Source organism: Heptranchias perlo, chromosome 23, assembly GCF_035084215.1.
Source record: "Heptranchias perlo isolate sHepPer1 chromosome 23, sHepPer1.hap1, whole genome shotgun sequence".
Lineage (NCBI taxonomy): Eukaryota > Metazoa > Chordata > Chondrichthyes > Hexanchiformes > Hexanchidae > Heptranchias > Heptranchias perlo.
In genome coordinates, this window is record NC_090347.1 from 24,019,885 (window position 1) to 24,046,206 (window position 26,322).

A 26,322-nucleotide genomic window follows, 5' to 3' on the forward strand; every position below is an offset into this window, starting at 1 on the left:
AGTGGGTCTGTCCTGCCGGTGGGACAGGACCTACCCAGGGATGGTGATGGAAGAGTCTGGGACATTGGCTGAAAAGGTATGATTCTGCGAGTATGGCTATGTCAGGCTGTTGCTTGACCAGTCTGTGGGACAGCTCTCCCAATTTTGGCACAAGTCCCCAGATGTTAGTGAGAAGGACTTTACAGGGTCGACTGGACTTGTTTTGCCATGTAGAAGATGGTGGTAGGCTCTGAGAAGCCGTGACCTCCTGTCCAGTTGGTCGCAGAAACTTACCTGCTAAAGGTCTTGGTCTTGGCCGTGGCTGAAGCCCACAGTAACAATCTTCTTTCTGATCATCGTGGCACTTCGGCCCCTTTAAGGTTCCTTGCCACTTCTTCTGATGCTGCAGCAGCGTTCCAACTGCAGCACCATTGGGATTCTAATCTTTGCACTAGTAGATTCCTTTTCTTAATCGTGGGAATCCTGCCTTACCTCTATATTAAGCACCAATCCAAGAAAGTGGGTCAGGGCTGGGACAGACAGAGGAGCAGGCAGAAGTACCACCTCACCAAAGCTCTGTCCCTCCATCTCGCAGAAAATACCCCACATAGGTTCAGCAAATCTCCAAGCCACCCTTACATGGGGTCTGAGGGGTAGAGTACACATCCTGGAAAAAATCCAAAATTTGGCCAGTTTCCAGGGAGAAAACTGGTAAGCAAAAACAAATCTTATCCTCCACTTCATACTACAGGGGTGATCGTAGGCTGAAGGAGTAAGAGGAGAAATCTCACAGATTTTTATCGCAGAATAGATTTGAACAGCTGAACTAAGCTGAACATTGTCAATGTAGGTATAGGATTAAAGGGGTCCAATGTGAAAAAAGTTCCCAGTGACGTAAGCCCTTTCCTGGGCTTTGATCCTACATTGAGGACAAAGCTCTCTGATCTGAACTGAGGAGACTGTTGGAGTGTACGTCACAATACAAGTTACACTGTTGGCATTGAGCGTAGCTGACTCTTCAAAAAAAATACTAAAATGCAAAGACGTGAAGATCCTGACCTGGATTTGTTTGTTTGGCTGACTGCTGATTTCTTTGCTCCAAAAAGCTGATTGCTCACTCAAAATACAACTGTGCCTTTGTGATAATTGCTATGCTGCTCCTTTTTTTTTACACCACAACTATTCATGCCAGCAGTGGGTTTCCCAATGGGAATGTCTCTTTTCTGATCTTTCTGGAGGCAGAAGAGTGGGGACCAGTAGAGAGATGCCAGGCAGATCAGGCTGTACCAGAGGTGCCCACCACAACCTGCAGTATCCTGATACCAGTATCTACTGGCAGAGGATTAGTGCAGGTGGACACCTTTCCTGTGCTGGAACCAATCTCCAAGTCTGGCTGCAGGACTGTACACTGTTCAGTGATGGCTCCCTTCAGGAATCTAAGTTGACACTGGTAGTTTTTTTTTTCAGACTGGTTCAGATAAGAGACCCTGGCCCTGTACACACAAGTAGCAGTGTAAGGATGCATTTCAATGGAGCATCTAAGGTGCAATCTCACCCGTCCAAAATGCCTCCTCTGATCCTCCTTCTACTCCAGAACATGAAAATAGAGCAGTATGCCCAGATGAACACTCGTAGCTCGGCACTAATGATCTCTCTAACAAGCACAGCTGTGCAATCACTTACAAAAGATGTAATGCACCTTTAAGTATCCAACAGGAAGGCTCTAACAAATTTCAATAACTTCCTTTGTACGTGAAGACAAAAACACCACAGACACAATCGATCAGTTGTGAAGAGACACAGCAATAATGGCACTGTACCTTCGGCAAAAAGGACCTAACTGAAAGAAACAGGCCTTCCTGACAGTGCCTGTTTTGTACAGGCACCCAGCTAATCAGGGGCTGATTCCACCACTCCAAAATGATTTATGGAGAGGACCCCTCATTGAAATAAACTTACAGATTATAACAAGCCTTGTGTGCACAGGTTCCAACTCACATTGTGTGCACAGTAGGCTTCAGGCCCCCGCACACAATAACATGAGGGGCAGCCGACCAATGTGCATTAATGCAATGGGCACCCACTATTGTATTATTGATTCCTTATAATATTTAGTAAGTTCTTGAGAAGAGGAGGATCAGTAACTGCACACACATTAAGCTATTTGAACAAGTACTGCTTATGTTTTCCTATACATTCCGCTGACAGCAAGTATCTTGAATTTTGGTGCAGATCTGAATTTTTCGCAGTTAACCGACAAACTATAGAGCATTGAAATACACAAACCATTGACATAAAAAATACAAGCAAATCAGCTTCCCTAATCATTCCATTAGTAGGACTTGGAAAATTATAATGCAAAATGGAGTTTCAATTTAGAGAGAATTGAACCTGATGCAAGTAAACTACAAGGCAGAAATCTAATTTGGAGATTCAGATGACAGCAAACCACAAAAGCAAATATTCTGCATTGATGCTCAACATCTGAACCCAGAGAATGGATTGCTACCCAAAGTTTACACGTAGTTACATGTTCTCATTTGCAATACATGCCACTGAATTTTGATTCAAAATATTTTGTAACTGTTTTTCATGTGTCATTTCATCATAATTCAGGACAACGGGTATTACTAATCTTATGATGGGGGAAATTATGTGATAGGATCAGCAGTATTCCATTGTTTCTGTTATACAGTAGACTGCAGATACTTTCACTATCTGTTGCATATTAAATCCATTAACACTGAGCCTGCAACGCCGACAGCATTGTCAATGATATCATCATCAGCATTGGACTCATGATCTGTTAACTGACAGCCACCTCCACAGATACAATACAAATAGCAGGAACCTTCATTTACAGATGTTGAAACTTTAACCTCACTACAACTTCAGAACAGAATGGATTTGAATGACACATTTTTCAGAGTCCCTATGTATTGAATACCGATTCAAACAGTATTTGTGAGGGAAAACACATTAGCAGATTCTATTGGAACAAGAGATATTAGCAATTACCAGAAAATATCTACTTTACAACTGTTAGCTCAGTTCATTCAGGATAATATGCCTTCAGTCATAAAGGTTCCAGAAAACAGGTATTTTAATAAGCCTTGGCTATCCCTTGTGCTGAATAGACTGATGATACTTCAATGATGAAAGGTCAGCATACCTGTACTTTTGTTTCAGTTGTGGTGGGGAAAGCTGTACGATTCCTCGATGGTAACGGGGGACAAAACCATTCTCTTTCACTGAGGTACATGAGGAAGGAGCAGTCCGTGCCATCGACACCATAATAAGCATAGCAAGGGTCAGAGCTCCATCTGGCTCTCATCCACTTCAATAATCAGCAATGATGAAAGGAAGCAGAAAATGAAAAAAAATTAATGTCTACAGAATTTTGCTCATGTTCTTGCACATATCTTTAATTTTTGCTGAGCTGCTTTTCAAAGTTGGATTTGAAGTCTGGCTTCCAGAAAAGGGGGAAAGGAATCCCATAAACTGCACACCATGTAATGCCCAAGATTGCTCCTTATTAATATTAGCTCTGATATATTTCATTGTATTGTAGTCTCAGAGTTTAGAGTACTGATCACATGGATTTTTAAAATTACACATGGCAATTCTATGACAGTAAATTATTACCTAGTTATTCCATTCACTAGGGGAACTGATTTACTTACTCTTTGTAAGTGGAGTTATGTCTTTGATATAAACACAAAATGCATCATTGGAAAAAGGATCAATTGTATAGTGAGTTTTATCAGCAGAACTGAAAGGTTCCTCCAGGCAGTGATGTGCTTGCAGAGCTCAAACCTGCTGTTGCATCTTCTCCCTGGCTGGACAGTCCTAAATTGTGGTACATCCCTTTACATGCTAAAATTAACAACAGGATCAATGTGAAAAAAGCTAGAGTTCACTAATCATAAGTAGAAATAGCAATCCCAGACCAGAGTCTCGCTGTTAACCAAAACAATACTCATCAGGATTTCACTGTTCCACTAGATACCAAAGTTGTTTTCTTTTAGGTCAGTAAGTAGGAAATGAACAAGTAAGTATTTAATGAGCCCAGACAAATGATTCATAAGGCAACCATGAGTCAGCTGTGTGGTTTTATCAAACATCGACCAGTAATCAAAAAGTGAAAGATGACATGATTTGGAAAATAGAGTAGATACAATTATATAAGTGGCAGCCTGAAAACATTTTTCCTGAGGACAGTGCATCTTTTGTATATCAGGAAACCTAATCAGCACAATCTTCAGTATGATTAGAGACTTTGTATGTCACTCTGCCCAGGCAGCTCTTTAACAAATACCAATCCATTCACCAGCTCTACAACATTAAAGAATGTAAATTACAGTTGACTCAAAGGATTATGGTATTTGGGAATGCGGCTTAGCACACGTTTTGAGATTGCTCAAGGCACGTACTAAAATGTGCACAATGTTGGCAAACTAGTATTTAATCCTAGTAATACCAGCTTGATTGACAGTTAAAGGGGGATCAAATTATCTTGGTCAGATTCGAAATACACTGAGCCAGCATCTGTTATAAAGTGGAGACCCCAGAAAACAATTGATTTTTACAGAATATACAGTACAATGAGGATTGCGTTCTGTGTTCCCCTGGCACCAGACTTATTTCAGGAAGAGGAGCAACACCAGGAACGGGCTGCCAGAGAGGCAAGGTGGCACCAAAGATGTACTATTGATAGCTAATATTACGGAAGACATCAGGTGCACGATCCCAGGCGCACCTACTTGAATTGACTGAAAAGAAATGTCTCATAAAGCTAAGGCATAATAGGGAGGCAGTAACCAAGCTGTACCATCTCATACAGCAGCACTTGCTGGATGGCACTGTCATTGCCCATCAAAGTCAATGTGGTCCTCAATATTTATGCTTCTAGCTCCTTTCTGGCTAACACTTGGGACATCTACAGTTTTACCTACAGATGCAGCAGAGAAGAGACTGATGTTTTATTTAGGAAAGCCAGCACCTTCATAATATTCACCACTGAACAGCAGCAGCATGAGAGGACTGCACAATTCCATTCCACTGCTGACTTTCCACAGGTAAAATTAGTAACTGATTGTACCCCTGCAGCTGCTAAGACCCCATCCATAACACTGTGGCCTACATTAACAGAAAAGGCATCGCTGAACGTCCAGCTGATCTGCAACCAACACAGCAGAATCATGCAGGTCAATGCCCTGTTCCGATGCAGCCGCCTCAATGCATTTATTTTGCACAGGCCTTATTTGAAGAGGAAGATAGAGTGAAGAGATGGATTCTGGGAGACCAAGGCTATCCTCTTCATCCCCAACTAATAACAACATTGCACTAGCCATGGAGAGAAGCATAGTATAGACATAACAAGACACATGCGGATTCTAAGATCATTACTGAGCACATCATTGGCATCTTGAACCAGAACTTCAGGTGTCTGAACAGATTAGGGTGCCTTAAAGTATAGCCACCCAGGGTTTCCAGGGTCATTATCTTGCACTGCATGCTACATAATTTTGGCTTAGAGCTAAATTCTACAGCATGTTTTGCAGAGTACACAGCTGGCTGGGCTTTCCCAGTGCTACTTCAGCTGTTTAACTGGATCCTAATTGCAGTTCACAGCTGACTTAGAGGACTAGCGCTGCTCCCTTTTGATTAGCTAGCCCACTGTGGGGGATAGAAAGTCTACAGTTTTGCGCACAGACTGCAAACAGCAAAATCGAGTATCGACCATCATGAATAAATTCATTTGGAAATTTTTAGTATCCCTAAACTAGCCTCTGAATAGCATACCAACAGTAATTTCTAGGCTTAAATGTATTTAAAATAAATGATGTAGAAAAAATACTGCAAAATGTGTGGGAGCATATAAGCCTAGTTTGAAGTTATGACAACACTGATCAAAAATTGGCAGATAGGGAAACCTGTTTAGTAACTTGTGAAGAGCAAAATCTCTATAAAGCTCAAAGCTGTAATTCTGAAATCAAATAAATTTTAACTGTAATTACACAGTAATACTCTCCAAAAACATTTTCATTGCTATATTATTTATCAGCATTATTGCCATTGCCAAATGATGTACTCAACATTAAATTTAACTGTTTACGTGACAGCTGATCATTTGAGGGAGAATGATACGTCTTTAGGTGAGGCCATTTAAAATTAACATTTTATCTAGGTTATAATTTTTTTTCACAAAATTTTAGCATCAGATTTTTGATACAGTGGAGTAATTTACAAAACAGTGCAACTATTTTTGTTTAAATTAGAGCAAATTTTATTAGATGGCTGAATACCTCATTGAAAATACACCAGACCATCTGTGCCTCTGCATTTAAACTAGGGTATCAGTACATTTTGGTTAGTTTAGCATAGCTGAACACATTCTGAAGTGTTTCTGCAAATATCACAATATTCACATGGATTCTGTGGTAACAACTTTTATCCCATTGCATTAATAACTAATGTGGGAATTTTTTGAAATTCAGTGGCAGCAGAATTCAGTGCAAGTTATGTGACAGAGAATTAATCAGTATAAATTGGCATGAGACAACGTCCACCACAAATTACTTTGATCAACAATTAGACAAAAATACAGCAACTTAAAAAGGCATGTAGATTTACAGGCTGCTGTCTAATGATTTCTCATGTGAAATTATTTGGCTGGATTTAAATAAGCAAAATGATTTGGTCCATAAATGGCCAATGTTATATTTTGCTCCTTTGGATAATCAAAATAATTAACTTAGAAAATAATTTGACTGAAAAACAATAAGGAAGGTAAAACATAAAAAGGGGCCATTAACATTAGAAAGAATATGTTTCAGTCTTACAAAGAGATTTCCAGAGGAAGTAACTTAAGAAACAAGACCTTGAAAGCAGTAATATCAGGATTAATATCAGTACCACACAGCTAACCAGTACAGGAACAGCCAGATTTACTAAATAAATGGGTGGCTAAAGACACTGTGCATTAGCTCTAAAAAGAGTTCAGATTCTTGGGGCAACAGGACCAGTTCTGGAGCTGTACCGATGTGACAGTCTGCACTTGAATAGAGTTGAGTCCAATATCGTACGGTGAAAGTTAATCAGAACTGCGGGGCAAGAGTTTAAACCAATATAGCAGGCATGGAGAAAAATTAGAGTAGGCAGCTTAGAAGGGAAATTAAGCTTTATTAGAACGTAGGACAGATCAGTGGGAGTGACAAGCTGCATCCCAATAACAGGGACAGTTGTGAAGTGGAACATGTTGCTCTCTCAGGATGACAGCACATTTTGCACCCTCACCATCCATCAACCAATGCCCACCCTGATGCCAGAAAACCAGTTGGACCAGACTGCTCCAGCATCTGCTGGGTCACTGCAGACTGCAGCCAGGCCTTCTCAGGCCCAAGCTCCTAGAGGTCGCCAACCACGAGCATCTCAAGGGCCCTCATTTAACTTGCTCCTCCATTTCGCCACTGACGATGGAGAGCGCTGTTGAGCTCTTCCGTTATTTCGGGAGTGATTTCTGCCCCAGTGACTCCTCCACTGCTGTTGGCAGGGAAGGGAGTAGGGTTGATCAAGGAACATTTCTGTTGGAAGGACAACAGGCAAGGCTTGAATAGTGGAAAGGTGAGAATGGATGAATATCCTAGATTTGCATGAAAATCTTTGGGGATCAAGGAACATTGATGCAAAACTATCTTTAGGAAATGAAATGAGTTAAGTGACAAGGTAGACTGCATGTAATCTTGGAAGCAGTGTATTTGAATGGTCTCAATAGCCTTTTATCATTCCATTCACTCTTATGTGTTTCTCCTCTTATTTCTTTCACTGTTCCGAGATACATTCCATTATTTCCTCTTGTCTTATAAATGTTCAAGAGCACCAGTTTTTACAGAATGACTTTATTATTAGCCTGTACTTTTTGCATGAATTTAAATGCACCTTTTAAACAGTCCAGGTACAAGTAAGGACAAACTACCATTTTGATCATTTGAAGTGTGTAATTAAAAAAAGCTTCCGGTTTCCTCCATATTGATTTGCTTTCCATTTCTCTTAAAGATATTCTCTTTAAGAGATCACATTTATCCTTTAATACCTTGCTTACTATGCATCATCTTTTCTCGTCTAAATATTATTTATTGCATCTCCTAGTATCCCTTGCAATTTCTTTTTTTCCAGTCTTTGCTTTACATATTTTTCATCCTCTCTCACGCCGTTTACACAACTATTTTAGAAACATTATTTTTTATGCTATTTGATTTTCCTGTAATAAAATAAAAAATTAAATATAATAAAATAAAAATCTCTTCTATACAGGTAGTGCAGGGCTTTAATTTTAACAGTGCTAGATGCATGCACATGATCTTATCAAACTGAAGATACCCTGGAAGATTAATACCCTAAAAAGACCAAAGAAAGTGTGTGTTTGTTCACCTTACTGGTAAATGGATGGAGAAGATCCAAAGACAGTTGATTGCTGCTATTTAATTATGCCACAAAGGTTTGATTACTTGCTTTCTGATTTTCTATTTTGCTTATTAAATATGTTAAATTATTGATTCATACATTTCTCTCCCCTATGATTGAATCTAGCTGGACACCACAATATGTTCAGGATTCCATTAAGATCTCTGTAATTGAGCTCAACTGTTGTCAGTTTACATTTGAGGAACCACAAATTTCCAGGACTCCAGGCAGGCCTGTGGGTATTATTAATGTGTTTCAGCAGTGTGCACTGCATAGCCCATATTTAATTGTTCCATTTGGGTTAATGCTGCCATCACATGAATGAAGATATTCAGTAGCGCTATCTGTATTCCAGGATTTAGTATAGTACTGTATTGGCCATGCTGGGAAGTGATATGACTGGGAAAATATGTATCACATTTGATGACTGTATTGGCTGTAACTGTACAGATGGAAGAAAGCTGTACGCTGCACATAATTGTTTGCGCTCTGGATGGAGGAAAGGCCAGGCAGTAATTGTACAAACTGAATGGATTGCCTGCTGTGGAGTAATTGTGCATTCTGGATAAAGGAAAGGTTTTGGCAGTAATTATATACCCTGGATGGATTGCCTACATTACAGTAATTTTGTACCCTGATGGAAGAAAGCAGGAACATAAGGGTTAAGTTGTTCCACTAGGGTTCCCAGATCTGGTGTATAGTGAAGTGAATGGAATAGATGGAGCACTGGCTTAGTCTGCATGTGACTGGCCTTAGAGGCGCCGATGAGAAAATAATTGGTCATGATAAATATAGAATTACAATAAAACTAAAGCTCATATATAAAGGCAGATTGCATACAGTCCCATCATCAACTATGTAGCCTTACAGAATAAAGTCTGACAAATCACAGAAGCAAATCCATATGGAACAATACATTAGTACAGCAGGTCAGGAGAAAATACAAACAAATGATGCTGTCTTAAAAGCAGATGTAATAAATGAGCATCTTCTAAAATAAAAACATATTGGCCCAGAATTTGCCCTGAGCAGTGAGCGAACAGCACCAGCCACTCATTAGCTTTAAACTTGCCCACAAACGATCCACGGGCTTTAGTGCAGGAACTTCCTCGAATGGTGAGCTGCAAAAAGAGCAGCGTCCTCTCCCGTGCATCTGTGAGCTGTATGAGTGGGGAAGGAATCGCTCTGTCCCCATAACTAATCAGATTGACGTATCCTTGACAAGCCACGCAGTCAGAACCAGGAACTGCAAGCTCCAACAGTTAATTCAGTGTAAAATCAGTTAGAGAAAGTGACCATAAGACTTTAAGAGATAGGAGCAGGAGTAGGCCATTCAGCCCCTCGAGCCTGCTCCGCCATTCAATGAGATCATGGCTGATCTGATTTTTACCTCAACTCCACTTTCCTGCCTTTTCCCCCTATCCTTTGACTCCTTTGCTGATCAAAAATTTGTCTAACTCAGCCTTGAATGTATTCAATGACTCAACGTCCACAGCTTTTCGGGGTAAAGAATTCCAAAGATTCACAACCCACTGGGAGAAGAAGTTCCTCCTCATTTCCATCTTAAACAGGTGACCCCTTATTCCAAGACTATGCCCCCTAGTTTTAGATTCCCCCATGAGGGGTAACATCCTCTCAGCATCTACCCTATCGAGTCCCCTCAGAATCTTGTATGTTTCAATAAGATCTCCTCTCATTCTTCCAAACTCCAATGAGTATAGACCCGACCTGTTCAATCTTTCCTCATAAGACAACCCTTTAATACCCAGAATCAACCTAGAGAACCTTCTCTGAACTGCCTCCAATGCAAATATGTCCTTCCTTAAATAAGAGAACCAGAACTGTATGCAGTACTCCAGATGTGGTCTCACCAGCACCCTGTACAGTTGTAGCACGACCTCCCTGCTTTTATACTCTATCCCCCTAGAAATAAAGGCCAATATTCCGTTTGCCTTCCGGATTACCTGCTGCACCTGTATGTTGACTTTTTGTGTTTCATGTACGATGACACCCAATTCCTTCTGTACCGCAGCAATTTGTAGTATTTCTCCATTCAAATAATATTTTGCTTTTTTATTTTTCCTCCTAAAGTGGATGACTTCACATTTTCCCACATTATATTCCATCTGCCAAATTTTTGCCCTTTCACTTAACCTGTCAATATCCCTTTGCAGACACTTTGTGTCCTCATCACAACTTGCTTTTCCGCCTATCTTTGTATCATCAGCAAATTTGGCCACAAGACACTCTGTTCCTTCATCCAAGTCATTGATATATATTGTAAATAGTTGAGGTCCCAGCACTGAGCCCTGCGGCACCCCACTAGTTACAGATTGCCATTTTGAAAATGACCCTTTTATACCGACTCTTTGTTTTCAGTTAGTTAGCCAATCCTCTATCCATGCCAGTATATTAGCCCCAACACCATGAGCTCTTATCTTGTGCAGTAATCTTTTATGTGGCACCTTATCGAATGCCTTTTGGAAATCCAAATATACTGCATCCATTGGTTCCCCTTTATCCACCTTGCCCGTTACTTCCTCAAAGAACTCTAATAAATTTGTCAGACATGATTTCCCTTTCATAAAACCATGTTGACTCTCCTTGATTGTATTATGAGTCTCCAAATGTCCTGCTACTACTTCCTTAATAAAGGATTCTAGCATTTTCCCAATGACAGATGTTAGGCTAACTGGTCTGTAGTTACTTACTTTCTGTCTCACTCCCTTCTTGAATAGGGGTGTTACATTTGCGGTTTTCCAATTCAGTGGGACCTTTTCAGAATCTAGAGAATTCTGGAAGATTACAACCAATGCATCCACTATCTCTGTAGCCACTTCCTTTAAGACCTTCGGATACAAGTCATCAGGTCCAGGGGACTTGTCAGCCTTTAGACCCATTAGTTTACTTAGTATTTTTTCTCTAGTGATAGTGATTGTTTTTAGTTCCTCCCTGCCCTTTGTCCCTTGATTTTCTACTATTATTGGTATATTATTAGTGTCTTCTACTGTGAAGAGAGATACAAAATATCTGTTCAATTCCTCTGTCATTTCCTTATTTTCTATTATTATTTCCCCAGTCTCATCCTCAAAGGGACCAATGTTTACTTTAGTGAAATAAAGAGAGGGTAAGAAATATTGAATTAAATGACAGAGATAAAAGAGACAAATAAAAAGTAAAAATTACATTTTTTTTGAATCTCTAACAATTAAAATCAGAAGGAATGAGACTCCAGATTTTTAAAAGTTAATTTTCAGTGCCAGTGAGGTTGTTTGGCAATCATTAAGACTTACCGGGCCATTAAAATTTGGGTTAGACCTAAAAAACCCAGTGTACCTTTTTCTGTGCTGATTAGTTTGTTTCCAGCTGGGCAGTGCAGCAACTTCGCACTGGTCCATTCATTTCACCGGTGAGCTGTCCTTCGCTTTCCTTTCCTGTCCTTACGGATGAGCAGGGAATCTCGTAGAGCAACTTCCGGATTTGCGCGTTTGACTGCGCATGTGTGCTAGCTGGAAGTTGCTCTTCCATTTGCCTTTAAATAACGGTGAGCGCTATTTGGCTCCATTATTTTTGGAGCAAATTCCGGGCCATTATTCTTAGTTACTGGGATGTTCCCCCTTGACTTGATATGTAATATAACTGCAATATACAGTCAGGAGGGAGTGGCCCTGGGAATCATCAACATTGACTCTGGACCCCATGAAATCTCATGGCATCAGGTCAAACATGGGCAAGGAAACCTCCTGCTGATTACCACCTACCACCCTCCCTCAGCTGATGAATCAGTCCTCCTCCATGTTGAGCACCACTTGGAGGAAGCACTGAGGGTAGCAAGGGCACAAAACGTACTCTGGGTGGGGGACTTCAATGTCCATCACCAAGAATGGCTCGGTAGCACCACTACTGACCGAGCTGGCCGAGTCCTGAAGGACATAGCTGCCAGACTGGGCCTGCGGCAGGTGGTGAGCGAACCAACACGAGGGAAAAACTGACTTGACCTCGTCCTCACCAATCTACCTGTCACAAATGCATCTGTCCATGACAGTATTGGTAGGAGCAGGTCAGAGGCTGGGTATTCTGCGGCGAGTGACTCACCTCCTGACTCCCCAAAGCCTTTCCACCATCTACAAGGCACAAGTCAGGAGTGTGATGGAATACTCTCCACTTGCCTGGATGACTGCAGCTCCAACAACACTCAAGAAGCTCGACACCATCCAAGATAAAGCAGCCCGCTTGATTGGCACTCCATCCACCACCCTAAACATTCACTCCCTTCACCACCGGCGCACTATGGCTGCAGTGTAAACCATCCACAGGATGCACTGCAGCAACTCGCCAAGGCTTCTTTGACAGCACCTCCCAAACCCGCGACCTCTATCACCTAGAAGGACAAGAGCAACAGGCACATGGGAACAACACCACCTGCATGTTCCCCTCCAAGTCACACACCATCCCAACTTGGAAATATATCGCCGTTCCTTCATCGTCGCTGGGTCAAAATCCTGGATCTCCCTTCCTAACAGCACTGTGGGAGAACCGTCACCACATGGACTGCAGCGGTTCAAGAAGGCGGCTCACCACCATCTTCTCAAGGGCAATTAGGGATGGGCAATAAATGCCGGCCTCGCCAGCGACGTCCACATCCCATGAATGAATAAAAAAAATAGATTACATTATTGGCTCATTGAAGTGGGTGCATATCTCAACAATAGAAGGGCTCATTGTTCACCGTTATGCAACATTACCCTAGATAACTTACAAATAAGTCAAGTTTCAGTTCACTAGGAAGCCTGTGGAAGCTAAGTTTTGTGGTGATCGTTGTAATAGCAAGTACCTTGTTACAATAAACATTGGCTACATTGAGGTGGGAGAGAGGTTAATAATGCAAATCAATATTTAAGCCTCCCCTAATCCAAAATCTGTACTTGGCCAAGAACCCATATGAAATTACATAAAAATACAACATAGAATCAGGCCTATCAGCCCAACCACTCTGTGTTGGTGTTTATCCTCCACACAAGCAGTCCTAATCGCATGTACCCAGTTTGTTTGCATATCCCTTTATCCTTCTTTCCTTCGACCACCTATCTGACTTATTTGTAAATGATGACGTGTTCTCTTGAACTAAAGCACTGGGGCAAACAAAGAAATGCCAGTTAAGATTTCCCACCGAATACACTAAGTCTTATTCATGCTTGAAAGATATTACACAAAATAAAATACAGAAATCTCCCTATTAGTTAAAAGGGGTCATATTAAAATTAATTTATAGGTCCTATAGTCATATTTGACTTCTTTTCTTGTGGAGAAGTACCTGGCTTCAACTTACTAACCATGGGATGATTGAAATCAGGACTTCACTGTATAGGGAATCGCAAACACACCTCATACCTCATCACACAATAGCACAGCATTTTGGAACATTCATGAAAGTTGCCTTCAAACAAGACTCTGTAGTGGATTGTGTGCTTGACAAAAGGAGTGGAGGGAATAATTGTTCTCTTGGGACAAGAAGAACTGAGTTTTATTTCCATCACTGGTGCATCATGACATTGTTGTGCACAAGTGCCACAATGATATTGGCAATGTGAATTGTATAGTTATGATACAAACTACATTAGTAAAATCTGGATTTATTAAAATAGCTGTAAAGATACACCCCACAAAAGGTTTTACAAAGGTGGCAATGCTGTTGAAACTTTCATGTACTGACTTTGGATTTATTATGAAACAATTATCTTTTGGTTTCAAGTTTACAAATTACAAAATAAAGAAATATAAAAATCCAACTAATTGGGAAACAATGGCTTCATCAGAGCCCTGCATGGGCTGAATGACAAAGCAGTATAATGGATGCACTTTATTAAGACTACTTGTTTCTAAAATGATTATGAATCAATCTATATATTTTAAACAGATAGTTATAATGAATATATTTTAAGTAACTATTGAGCAATTGTAGTGCAACAGTTAAACCTGGGTATTGAAAAATAAAATCCTAATTTAGCTATAATTTTGAGTTTATGGAATTACACAAGGGTGTGCATGATTTCATTGATATCCAAGTTAATTTGTCTTTAATTATTAAAGTCGTAAAGATATTAACAATCAATAATTATTCTGAGAAATAATCAGAACCTATATTTTTATTCTTTACCATACTACAGTTTAAATGGATTTTATTTTTACTTCAGTCTCTTCGGGATACAAAAGTGCCTACCTAATATGAAGCTGTGGTTATTAAAGTACATCAGTGTCCATTAGGAGAAGCAAAACACACACAAACATCTCCTCGAAATACAAATCTTTTGGCATTTAGGGCTCTATAATCAAGCTGTCAAACATTTTTTTAAAACATAGTTTAATCTTTGTGAGATTTAATAACATAAGAAATAGGAACAGGAGTAGGCCATACGGCCCTTCGAGCCTGCTCCGCCATTCAATAAGATCATAGCTGATCTTCTACCTCAACTCCACTTTCCTGCCCGATCCCCATATCGCTTGATTCCCTTAGAGTTCAAAAATCTATTGATCTCAGCCTTGAATATACTCGATGACTGAGCATCCACAGCCCTCTGGGGTAGAGAATTTTTTTTGTTCATTAAAATAGAGAGGAGGAAACTTCTGTTTTTTTACATCAAGGTTGTGAACAGTTTGGTTCATGCTGAGACAGTGGCTGGGAAGGAGGATAGAATAGATGACGAGGGTACGGAGTTAGTGGCTGCGGCCAAAGACAATGGCTTCAATCTTCCCAATGTTGAACCAGATGAAATTGTGGCTCCTCCAAGACTGGATAGCAGTCAAGCAGTTTGACAACACAGAGGCCGTGGAGGGGGTGGAGAGAGGTGATGGAGAGGTAGAGCTGGGTGTCATCAGCATGCACATTGAAGCTGACCCCATATCTGCAGATGATGTTGCTAAGGGGCAACATGTAGATAAAAAAGAGGAAGGGACCAAGAAAAGATTCTTGAGGGACTCTGGATAGAATTGTGCAGGGGTGAAAAAGATAGCCATTGCTGGAGATTCTCTGGCTACCAACAGTGGAACCAAACGAGGACATACCTACTGAGTTGGACAATGGAAGAAAGATGTTGGAGACAGATGGTGTGGTTGACCATGTTAAATGCTGCAGAAAGATCTTGGAGGACAAGAAGGGATATATACCTGGTCACAATCACAGAGGATGTAATTTATGACTTTGTTGACTATAAGTTAAATTTCAAAACTCACTGTTCCAACTTCATATACATCTGGCTTCCAAGTGGCATTTCCCCCCAGAAATGTTCTGTAACTGACCACTCAACACTGCAGCACAAAAGCTCAAGAATTGGCAATTTCTGCTGCCAAAGAGAATTCAATTTAATAACATGGTCCTTGAAACTGCCCTCATCATTAGTGTTGTTTCTAATGTCAGAAACAAAATCTAGCCTAGTGTGTCAAGAAATAATGCAGAAATGTTAAGTCAGAGTTAATGCTGATTTATTCCCTGTATTTTTTTCTGTTAAATTCTCCTTTTCCAATTACATTAAATGATGTGCGATCTGAATTCAGCTCTACATTAGTCAAAATTAAGATTTTACTGGAGAAAATATTTCAAGGATTAGTCACAACTCCTTTTGATAGCTGCAATCTTTTCATCTTTCACAAGATTTTAAAATGATCCAAATTTCAAAACCACTTTCTTCATTGTCCTGAAGAAATGTTTGGCAGACTGGGTCCGTCTGTTGATAGTAACCATAGGGATGCTTAAGACTCTAGGACCAAAAGCTTCAATAAAAGGTTTCAGCATAATATCCAAGTTTAATGAATATTGGTAAGGCTAAAATGAGTAGCAACTGTGAAAATAAATGCTCTCAGAAACCTTTAGAAATCGCTGAATGAGGACACTGATTTAACGCACTCTTCAAAGAACTCTGTTCAGTACAAAATAGAGGTTTTGACTTTCCATTTTGCTTCTGATACAAATCCAAGTTGGCTGCCATTATATGGTCACTTCTGCTATGCATCAAAGCAAAATTGGCAACATAACTACAGAATCAGGACCTCATTTGATTCTACAATGTACTACAGCCTAGAGGGGAAAGCCATTTCACACCACTCACACTCAACACCCTTTGAGTATGACTTTCCTGTGAATGAAGCTGGACTTAAAAGATGCTCAGGGAGTCCTTTTCTCAGCTGCTGAGGGAGTAGTGTGCTGTGCATGCATATGAAGAGGCATGCAGAGTACTATTTACATTAAATGGCAGCCCACAATATAACTTAAGTGTTGACTACAGTCAACAGTGTCAAGTTGGTAGTATAATGGACATGTTTAGTCTCAGTGCATCTACCCTCTTCCACAACCACGGCGTACTGAAAGGGACACGTTCTATGCTATGCTCAAACATTCATTACTCAGGTAAGGTCAGTAATCAGTGCTTTGGAATGGAAGCATAGAACATGAGTTCTTGGAAATAATTGAACAACTGACATTGCTACATGTGCACATTTGTATCCCAGAGGCATTATTTGTTGAGTTCTTTCAGCTGAATTCAAAACTGAATTTTGAAATAACCAAATGGGAGACTGCTGGAAAATCAAGTTAAATTTGACCCAATTATTCTCTCTTTTTCCTATCAACAAGGACTCTGGCCATCACATGATTATTTAAACTTGGGAAGACTAAAATGTGTATTTATATGGCGAGTATTTTCTTAAGAGACACTCCTGACACAGTCTTCATGGTATTACATTACATAGTATTTACAGCATAGAAACAGGCCATTTGGCCCAGTAGATCTATGCCAGAAGAATGGTACTCCCTCTCAGTTTTTAAATCACCTTATTTCGGGGGGTTGGGGGGGGGGGGGGAAGGGGAGGGGAATTTTAACCTGCAAGGACGGATGGGTTGGGGCGAGTGGGAAGGTAAAAATTGTAAAATTCTCAAACTCGACGACAACCCGCCTCCAACTTCATTTTTAATGGAGTTGTGTTTGGCTGCATGAGTAACCTGCTCACCACGCACGGGTCGATCGTTACCATGCGCTAATGAGGCACATTTGAAGAGATTTCGACAGGGATTTGAATTTAACGCCTCGAGCACGGATTTCACGGGACTCGGGAAACTCGCCAGTGAAACGGAAGCGAGATTGAGCGGCACTTCATGAGAGTCTTTAAAGTTCTGATTGTCCGATATGAATAAAGGTTCAATGCTTTCAGCTGCTTTCTCAGTTCCTTCTGGCAAACGTTTTGCAGAGAGTTCTTGTGATCATAGATGTGTTTCAGAAGTTTGGAGGCTTTCAAACGAACTATATCAGGATGTTTTCGATAGGACATCGGATGAGGAAGACCATCACCATCCATGACACCCCCCATCCGCATCACTCCTACCACTCTGCTGGGGAGCAGCTTGGTGCAGATCTGTGACACGTTGTAAGGCCACAGATAGAGTATCTGCCATCCTGTTTAAGGTGGCACACATCTCCTGCACACCAGTGGTCATGGCCTGCATAGACTCATTTGAGACAGTGCTTGAAGCTCCACAGACATGGCCACTATCTCCATGGCAGACATTCTCACAATTACTTGCGACACCAATCCACTACTGTCGGACCTGGACTCCACCATCCTCTCCGCTATTGTGGAGAGTGTGCGTGGCACGTCTGCCATTACCTCGCAAAGTTGCTGCTGTAGCTCTACCATTCTCCTTCTTAATGGTCATCCCCGAGGTTCAGCATCTATGTCCAGCAGAGCTTGGAGAGGAGTGCACCCACCGACGCGGAATCTCCACAGCAGTTCCTGCCACCAGTGTCTGCTCATGCTCACTTGTGAATTGTGAATCACCAGGTGAAAACACAACTAACTGTCTAACTAGATAAACTGAAGTGCGAGTATTTGCGCTGGTGCATGGCTGTACATCCTGTGGCGGGGCACCCTCAGAAAGAATGAGGTCCTCTGAGGAATCATTGTCAGACACATCTACAGACTTGCTCTACGCATGAAGGCCCTGGAAGACAAAAGAAACGGATAAGAATTAGTCCTGGCGAAGTAACAATCTTGTCAATCGCCATACTCAGGTTTCTCATAGTTCAGTCATTGATGAAATAAAGTCAGCATATGTGGCAGGGATATTTTTAATTCTGTCACCGTGCATCTGCGAGTTCCCAGTCTCTCCATCTCCGATTGACGGACGCAGTTGTGCCACTGATCTCCATGGCTTCCTCCTCTGCATCAGTGAGCTGCACAATTTGTGGTGGGTCACCTCCAGTCCTCTCCCTCTCCCTTGCCTTTTGCGCTCTCTTCTCCTACAAGGGGCAAAAGAACAATGACTGAAGGTCATGTATTCACTCGATGGATGCAGTGCATTGGGTGAGTGAGACTATCAAACAGATGCATCACATTGCATAAGGATTGCGGTGAGTGACAGCGGTGGATGGATAAATGAGGAGGTGAGGAAGTGCAGAGAAGTGAAGGATGGGTGCTGTTGAAACTTAAGTGGGTGCAAGGAGTGATGTGATAGAGTACACTTGGCAAGACAAAGTGAGGGGGGGTGTTGTACACCACAGGATGCAGGTGAATCAGCAACTGTACTCACTTTTAACCGCTTCCTGCACTGCATCCAAGACTGGGGCACTTTGCTCCTGCTGCTGATCATCTCAGCCACCTCCAACCACACTTTCTTGGTGAGAGCAGCAGGTTTCTTCCTCCCATTACTAAGGAACATTTATCTCCCTCCTGCTCCTGACTGTGTTCAGCAGTAAGTCAAGGGAAGCATCATTAAATGCGGGTGCTGGCCTTGCTCATCCTGATTCCATGTTCATTGACTCTCTCAATCCGCTTCCAAAATCTCCTAGCTCCTCCAAATCCCATTTTTGCATTGGTCCTTTAAATAGTCAATTTGAGATTGTGTCATGCGGGTACGCATCATGCCTGTTGTTGCAGTTTGGAGGCCTGAAACTTGGCCACTAAATTTTCTTCCAGGTTTTGCACATGCAATTCCCCCTCCCTGCTCGAAACCCGCCGTTAATATCAGGGCCAAGGTTTCTGTGATATTTAGAAACCAAAACCTTACTGACAATACTCAGACACATTTTCAATGCTCCTAATTTTCCCCTTTAAAGCTCGACTTCTGGCTCTATTCTGAAAGCATGTACATTTCAAAGAATAAAATAATATTTCAAGAAGTTAGTGAAACTGAAGAAAGTTATTTTCAAAAAACAAAAAGAGAATAAACCCAAAAGGTCAAAACTGAATCACAAAATTAAAGAGACTGAACAGCCAATTAGGGAAGAAATGATAGAACTGAGCAGTGTATTTTTAAAAAATCTTCCTCCATTAAAAAAGTAAATGTATAATTCTGCTGTGTCGGAGTGAAGAAAGAAAGGCAAACATCCCAAATGCGCAGCTAGAAATGTTAACATGTCTCCTGATAAGTTCATTATTATTCACATTTTCGTCTCATTAAAAAAAAATCAAGACCCATTCCTTTCAAGTAGACGGCTTTGCTCTGGTGAAAACAGATCAAGACCCTCACCTACAAAAAGTGCATCAGGAGCCTGCAAGCCATCTTAATCTCAAATCTCACTGTGCGGCACTTTTTTTCAGTTAATAACAAACAAGATCAAGTTGTCTTTAATTTTTAAAATAATAGTTGCTTAAATATATTGTTACCACCAGGCTGATAAGACATTATTTTGCACCACTAATTCTGTTCCCGACAGTTTTTGCTCTCATTCTGGATGTTTACAGTGATAAAAGCACACTAGTAGTATAGTATTTATTCCTGGTTCAAACAATAAAATTGAGGGTCACATTTTGATTGCTCACTGCAACATTACCAATTAAATTCAGATCCTTGGGAATTTCGCTTTGATTATATAGCTACCCTTCTTCAGCAACATTTAGTAATAATATTTCGAAGATAACAAAGCATTGATTACTCACCTCAATCTTCCCAAGGCAGTCAGGGAAATTCGGATCTTTGGGAACCTCACATTGGCTGCTATCTTTTCCCTTTGCTGTTTGATGTCAACATTTTAAAGAAAATATATGAAAGCAGATTAGAACTCTCAGATTTTACACAGTTGAATTTGCAGAATATAAATGTTAATTCCAGTTTTTAGGTTGCAGTTGGAAATTACTGATCATTAAGTGTATTTGTTTTTATATTTTTCTCCATATTTAGAAGTTTTTTTCCATTCCTCCTTTGCATTCCTTTCAGATCCTCCCATGCCTTTTCTTCACTAAGCTCACGAAACTTATCCCACTGTCTCTCACTTTAACCTCATTCTTTCCCATGATCTGAAAGCTGTGGAACTCTTTACTTTGACTCTTCCCGTTCTCCAACAATCTGTGGACTTTTACATTGTCACTATCCAATTGTTACTTCCTGAGTTACCTCATCTTTTCTTTTACTCTTTTCAACCTTGGTGAAGTCCTGTACAATGAGCTTTCACCTAGATTTCTCAATTTAAAAGCAAAATTCTTTTCGCACCCACTGCCAATGCTACTCTGTAACCAGCCACCAGGAAATGCCCAAGAATGGTTTGAGCTCATGGGCTTTCCATAGATGATGCTTCTAAACTCCTATTAAAAATTTCTCACCATCCCTATTATTAACCCAGATTTTAGTTCTGTGCACATCGGCCTGTTCTATAATTAAATAATTTACTGGAGGGATTTACCAGAATTATTGCATGTTCAAGATCAGTTCTATAACCCAAAAGGCAATAATTTACCTTATAGCCTGAAAAATGGAATTAGTATTTGGGTTAATAAATTGCAAAAATAGAAAACATTTCCCTTAATTGTGCATAGGCTGTAGACTGTACTACTGGAGGTCAATGGGTAATAGAGTTTGCTGTAATGTGTGCTAACATTACACAATGGGCGCTATCATTACACAATGGGCTAGAAATTGGGCTGTCTAACGCCCGTTGTTTCGGCGCTACACAGCCTCCCAAACATCCAAGATTCATCTTGGATGTGCATGCATGCTTCTAGCATAACGCGTGCCGGACACCAACTTGGTAAAGGGTTTAGCGCATATGCAAATAATGAGCAACTGCAGCATGTGAAGTAGGGAGAATGTGCATTTGATCAGTGTGCAATGCTAATTTAAAGTGATAGACACCATTTTGGGACTTGACGCTCCACTTAACGCACTGTCTTAACCACGACCATCTGAACATGTCTTAGAATGCCTGGAGGACCCCCCACCAGTGCTATTTAAAGGGACCGTGCAGGATTTACAAGTTAGTTGCTGGATTATTGCTTCTGACTGCTGATGCATTTGTAACTGTTTCTGGAGGTCTCCTATACTTGAATACTAGAATGAGGAGACATAGCGTAACATTTAGAGCCAGGGCGTGTAGGAGTGAAGTTAGGAAATGCTTCCACATGCAAAGGGTGGGAGAAGTTTGGAACATTCTTCTGCAAACGGCAGTTGATGCTAGCTCAATTGTTAATTTTAAATCTGAGATTGATAGATTTCTATGAACCAAGGGTATTCAGGGATATGGGGCTAAGGCGGGTATATGAAGTTAACCATGATTTTACTGAATGGTGGAACAGGTTCAAGGGGCTAAACACCACTGCCACTCCTGCCTCCTGTTATGTACCAGCTTCTCCTGCAAGAAAGTGGGACATGTGTCTGGGTGATGTGCCTTTCAGGGTTGAATAGCTGCCAGTGCATGACCTATGAGTTGTGGGTGTGCGGCTTGCAACAGTGATAATGTGTAAGGGTGAGAGGAAGCATCTGATTGGAAGAGTTGAGTACTGGTTGAAAGAGTTTGTTGGTATGTGGGTGATGGGAGTGCGTGGTGCGTGGAGCAGTGGATGCAGTGAGTGGTGCAGTTGGTAGGTGATGTCACTTGACAGTTGACCTCACTCACTTTGACCACACGTGTCAAAGCATTGAACTTCTTCCTGCACTGCACCCAGCATTGATTGCATCCCCTACTGCCTTCCACTGCTTTTTGAGCATATGTCTGGAGGGCCTTTCTTTCCCCCCACATCATCCCTGCAGATATAGGATGCCCCTCTTTCTGTCCACCTCTTGCACCATGGCCTCTAGTGCATCAGCAGAGAACCTTGGTGCATGCACGCTCGCAGGCCTGGTACCAACTCGGACCAGCAGATTGGTGAGGTCTGGCATGCAGATTGGAGGATGTGGGATTTAGTGGTGCACAACCTTTATTCAATATTTTAACATAACTCAACAGTGTGTAAACATAGGGACGGGACTTGCATTTATGTTTTATGTGTGCGATGTCTGATCTCCGTTCAGACTCTGAGCAGACAGCAAACTGTTATTTTTAGCAAATAACAGGTATATTGAAGAGATTTTGGCAGGCTGTCAGAGATTGGGGCTCCCCCTGCTGGTGAAAAGTGCAAACGTCCTTGAATCCTCATGTCAATGCTGATCTGCCACGCTGCTTTCAGGTAAGTACTGAGGCCGGGCGAATGTCTCGTCCTGCCTGCAAAGGAAGCACCGGGCGCGGGTTAATCATGGATCGCGCTACCCGCACCCGGTTTCTGGCCTTATACAATTTAACCCCCATAGTTTCAATTAAGCAAGCAGTAAGGGGAAACATTCTCACACATGATGGCTCTTCAGCCAATGGTATTTAAGGTTTCAACTATAGGTTCTAATATTGGCCAAGGAGCAAATCAAATTTGATCAATAGTTCTTCGAGTTCTGATCAAGGGTCATCGACCTGAAACGTTAACTGTTTTCTGTTTTTATTTCAAATTTCCAGCATCTGCTGTATTTTGCTTCTGTTTGAGCAATAGATTGTTCATTAAAAGGTTAATGATCGTCCCATTCATGATTTTTATAAAATCAAGTTTTTCAGTTATTGTATCATTAAAGAAAGAACTTGTATTTACACTCTGTTCCATTGACTGCCATGTAGAAGCTGTTGTATTGGTTATCCAAGTTCATACAGTCCTAGAAATTCTTGCACAGAAGGAAGCCATTTGGTCCTGGACTAGTGCCAGCTCTAAATTTGGAGCTATGTACCATAATCCCTGCTCTTTTTCTATAACCTGTAAAATAATTTTCTTCAAGTGTTTATCTAATTCCCTCAGTCATCTCAGATTTGGCAGCATTTTTGTTAGTCTCATAAATAAATAGAGAGGTGGGTGGTGAGCAGAAATAAGCCCTTCTCCAAATTCACAGACCAGTAACATGCAATATAACATTTTTTTGTCTTATTCTGAACAAGCTTATGGATTTTGTTTAAGTCATTACATTTTAACTGTTTCAGCAGTCTTTTTTAAAATTATATATATATATTCAAATAAGTAATCTCTTTTCTATTGTGAAACTTAGTTCCAGTTACAATTTCTATTAAAAAAATGTTTGGAAAATTGTGTGAGCTCCTCATTGACTTTATTCATAAAAAGTGACACAGATATAAAAGTAGCACAAATCAAGAATTTAGTAATGTGAATACAAAATACTAGCATCACAGGAGCATTCGGTTTCAATATACATTTTCCCTGTGAAAGGATAACAAAAATACAGTTTCATAGACCTAATTTAAATCGTCCTTTACAGCTTTGCATGTTTACAGGAATGGGCCACTGCTTGTGTAAAGCTCTTGTGACACTACCATTTTCTGTTTTTATTCTGTGTTAATATATAAACCATATTACCAGTTTACCACTATTAAGTGAACTCTTACTTTGTTGAATGAACCCAAGTAACATACAGCTTGCACAATGAATAGTGTGATGAGTGCTTTAAATACCCATGAAAAATTACACATCACATAAATGATTCACATCTCAGAACTCCTGATTCCACTGAGAAGCATCCAAAATATCTACTAAAATAGCTAAATCTTCAACATTATTTTTCTGCCAATCTTCTCCTTTTGCCTGAAGACTTTGACACTTTGCTGGGCTACACTGGTCTGGTTTCCCCCTGACATCACAACACAGCAGCCATTCTTCATGTGAGCGTTGCTAGTGAATGTCCTCAGGCTATTCCACAGAGGGGCATAGCACAGCCAAGTCTGACCCTATCCTCATCCAATGTTCATGTACATGCATGCAGGAGTTGCTGATCAGCAGTGAGAATTTTCCCTGTTTGAACTCAGAGGCATCATTAGTTTTTTTTAAAGTTTGTATCAGCATTAATGCTAACATTGATTAACATTAAAGCCAACGTCCACGGCAAAGAGGAGGGCAGATAGGGGATGTCCAGATCTGGTCCCCTGCTGGGGTAGGAATGGAGTGGTGCTGAGACAACTCCTGAAACTATCAGTATGGTTTAATACCACAACACTCACGCATGGCAGGTGGCCATTTGGGCAAGATACTGGAGGGCTGTTGGCACCCATGAAACAGTACCTCAGCCAAAAGCAGCACCTCCTGCAAACAAGAACATTTGAAAAATATTTTTTTAAAAATCAGTGGTAATCTTGGACTGGGAGCATCCATGGGGAGGAGGGAGGGGAGAGAGTGGACAGGAGGATGAGGCAGCATGGGCAAAACTGGAAGCATCACTCAGCCTTACACTTGCAGACACCGGCTCAGAGGCTGGCACTTTGCATAGTTCAGAGGGTAGGCTAGAGGAGTCTTCATGTGGAGATGAACCCAGCACTAAAGGACAGGAGTAAGCGCAGGGGGAATAGGACGGCTCAGGAAGCAGCTTGCCGGAAGGAAAGCTTGCCTCCTAGCCCTGCTGCAGAGGGTACAGATGGAGACGTCAAGGGCCCACTATACATAGACGACTGATGGCAATCCAGATGGACCTTCTAAGTGCACTGGCCGGCCTGCCTGCCAGCAAGCTTGTGCACAATGTCTGAGAGCATGTCGGAAACATGTGTGCTGTCTTTGTGCATGGCATCAGCATCATGCAGTCAACCTCGTAGTGAGTGGTCAGCTCTACGAGCACTGCAGTGAACCTCATAGCGATGGAGCCTCCAGTGACAGGTCTGACAGCTTCGATGAGAGCTCAGACTGCTGCAATTTTGGTGGTACTGGATGTCAGCCGTGTCTCAGTGGTTGCGCTCACGCCTCTGCATCAGAAGGTTGTGGGTTCAAGCCCCACTCCCGAGATTTGAGCACATAATCTAGGCCGACACTCCACTGCAGTACTGAGGGAGTAAAAGATCCCATGGATCTATTTCGAAGAAGGGCAGGGGAGTCCTCCCTGGCACCCTGGTCAACATTTGTCCCTCAAACATCATTAAAAACAGATTATCTGGTCATTATCAAATTGCTGTTTGTGGAATCTTGCCGTGTGCACATTGGCTGCCACGTTTCCTACATTATAACTGTGACTACACTTCAAAGTACTTAATTGGCTGTAAAGCACTTTGGGAGGTCTTGAGAGTATGAAAGGAGCTATATAAAGTCTGTCTTTCTTTCTTTCTGTGGTCCAGCAACCCCTCTGGCTTATGAAACCTGAAAGGGAGCATGGATAGGGGCTTTGAGAGGTTCCCTGCATGCCTGTATTTTGTTCTCGTGCAGTGCAGTGGGAGTGCTGAGGCTCAGCCCCGAGAGTGGCACTGGCTCCATGGGAGATGCACATGACGGCATGCCTGCATCCCCGCCAGCCTTTCAATCTGGTGCCAGACAGCTAGCAGGGTCAGACTGCTCCTCAATGGCCAGAGCTCCACGAGGTCACCCACCGCAGCCATCTCAAGTGCCCTCAGCGGAAGTTCAGCAGCCTTCCACCTCCCAAGCTGTAGTCACTGGGGAACCACCTCATAGGAGCACTAGAATAAGTAATCGAGCACACAAAACAAGCACTAGGGGTTTGCAGTAGGGTGATTTGTAGAAAGTCATCAGTCGTGTAATGGTTTGTTAAATCAAGACTGGAATCTTTTGGAATAGCTGTTGGTCTTTATCACCTTAATGATTCAACAGAAACAACCATGA

The 26,322-nt window shown here is 41.4% G+C and overlaps 1 protein-coding gene across 1 annotated transcript in view; it reads right to left on the reverse strand.

The window, feature by feature from the left end:
* LOC137341186 (alpha-1,6-mannosylglycoprotein 6-beta-N-acetylglucosaminyltransferase B-like) overlaps nt 1–26,322 on the reverse strand; it is a 649,449-nt gene that overhangs the window by 285,341 nt on the left and 337,786 nt on the right. Inside the window, exons 5-6 of the mRNA XM_068004202.1 lie at nt 20,371–20,444; nt 3,152–3,316 (exon numbers count right to left, since the gene is read on the reverse strand). Coding sequence (XP_067860303.1) covers nt 3,152–3,316; nt 20,371–20,444 — 239 coding nt within the window. The remainder of the gene's footprint in view (nt 1–3,151; nt 3,317–20,370; nt 20,445–26,322) is intronic.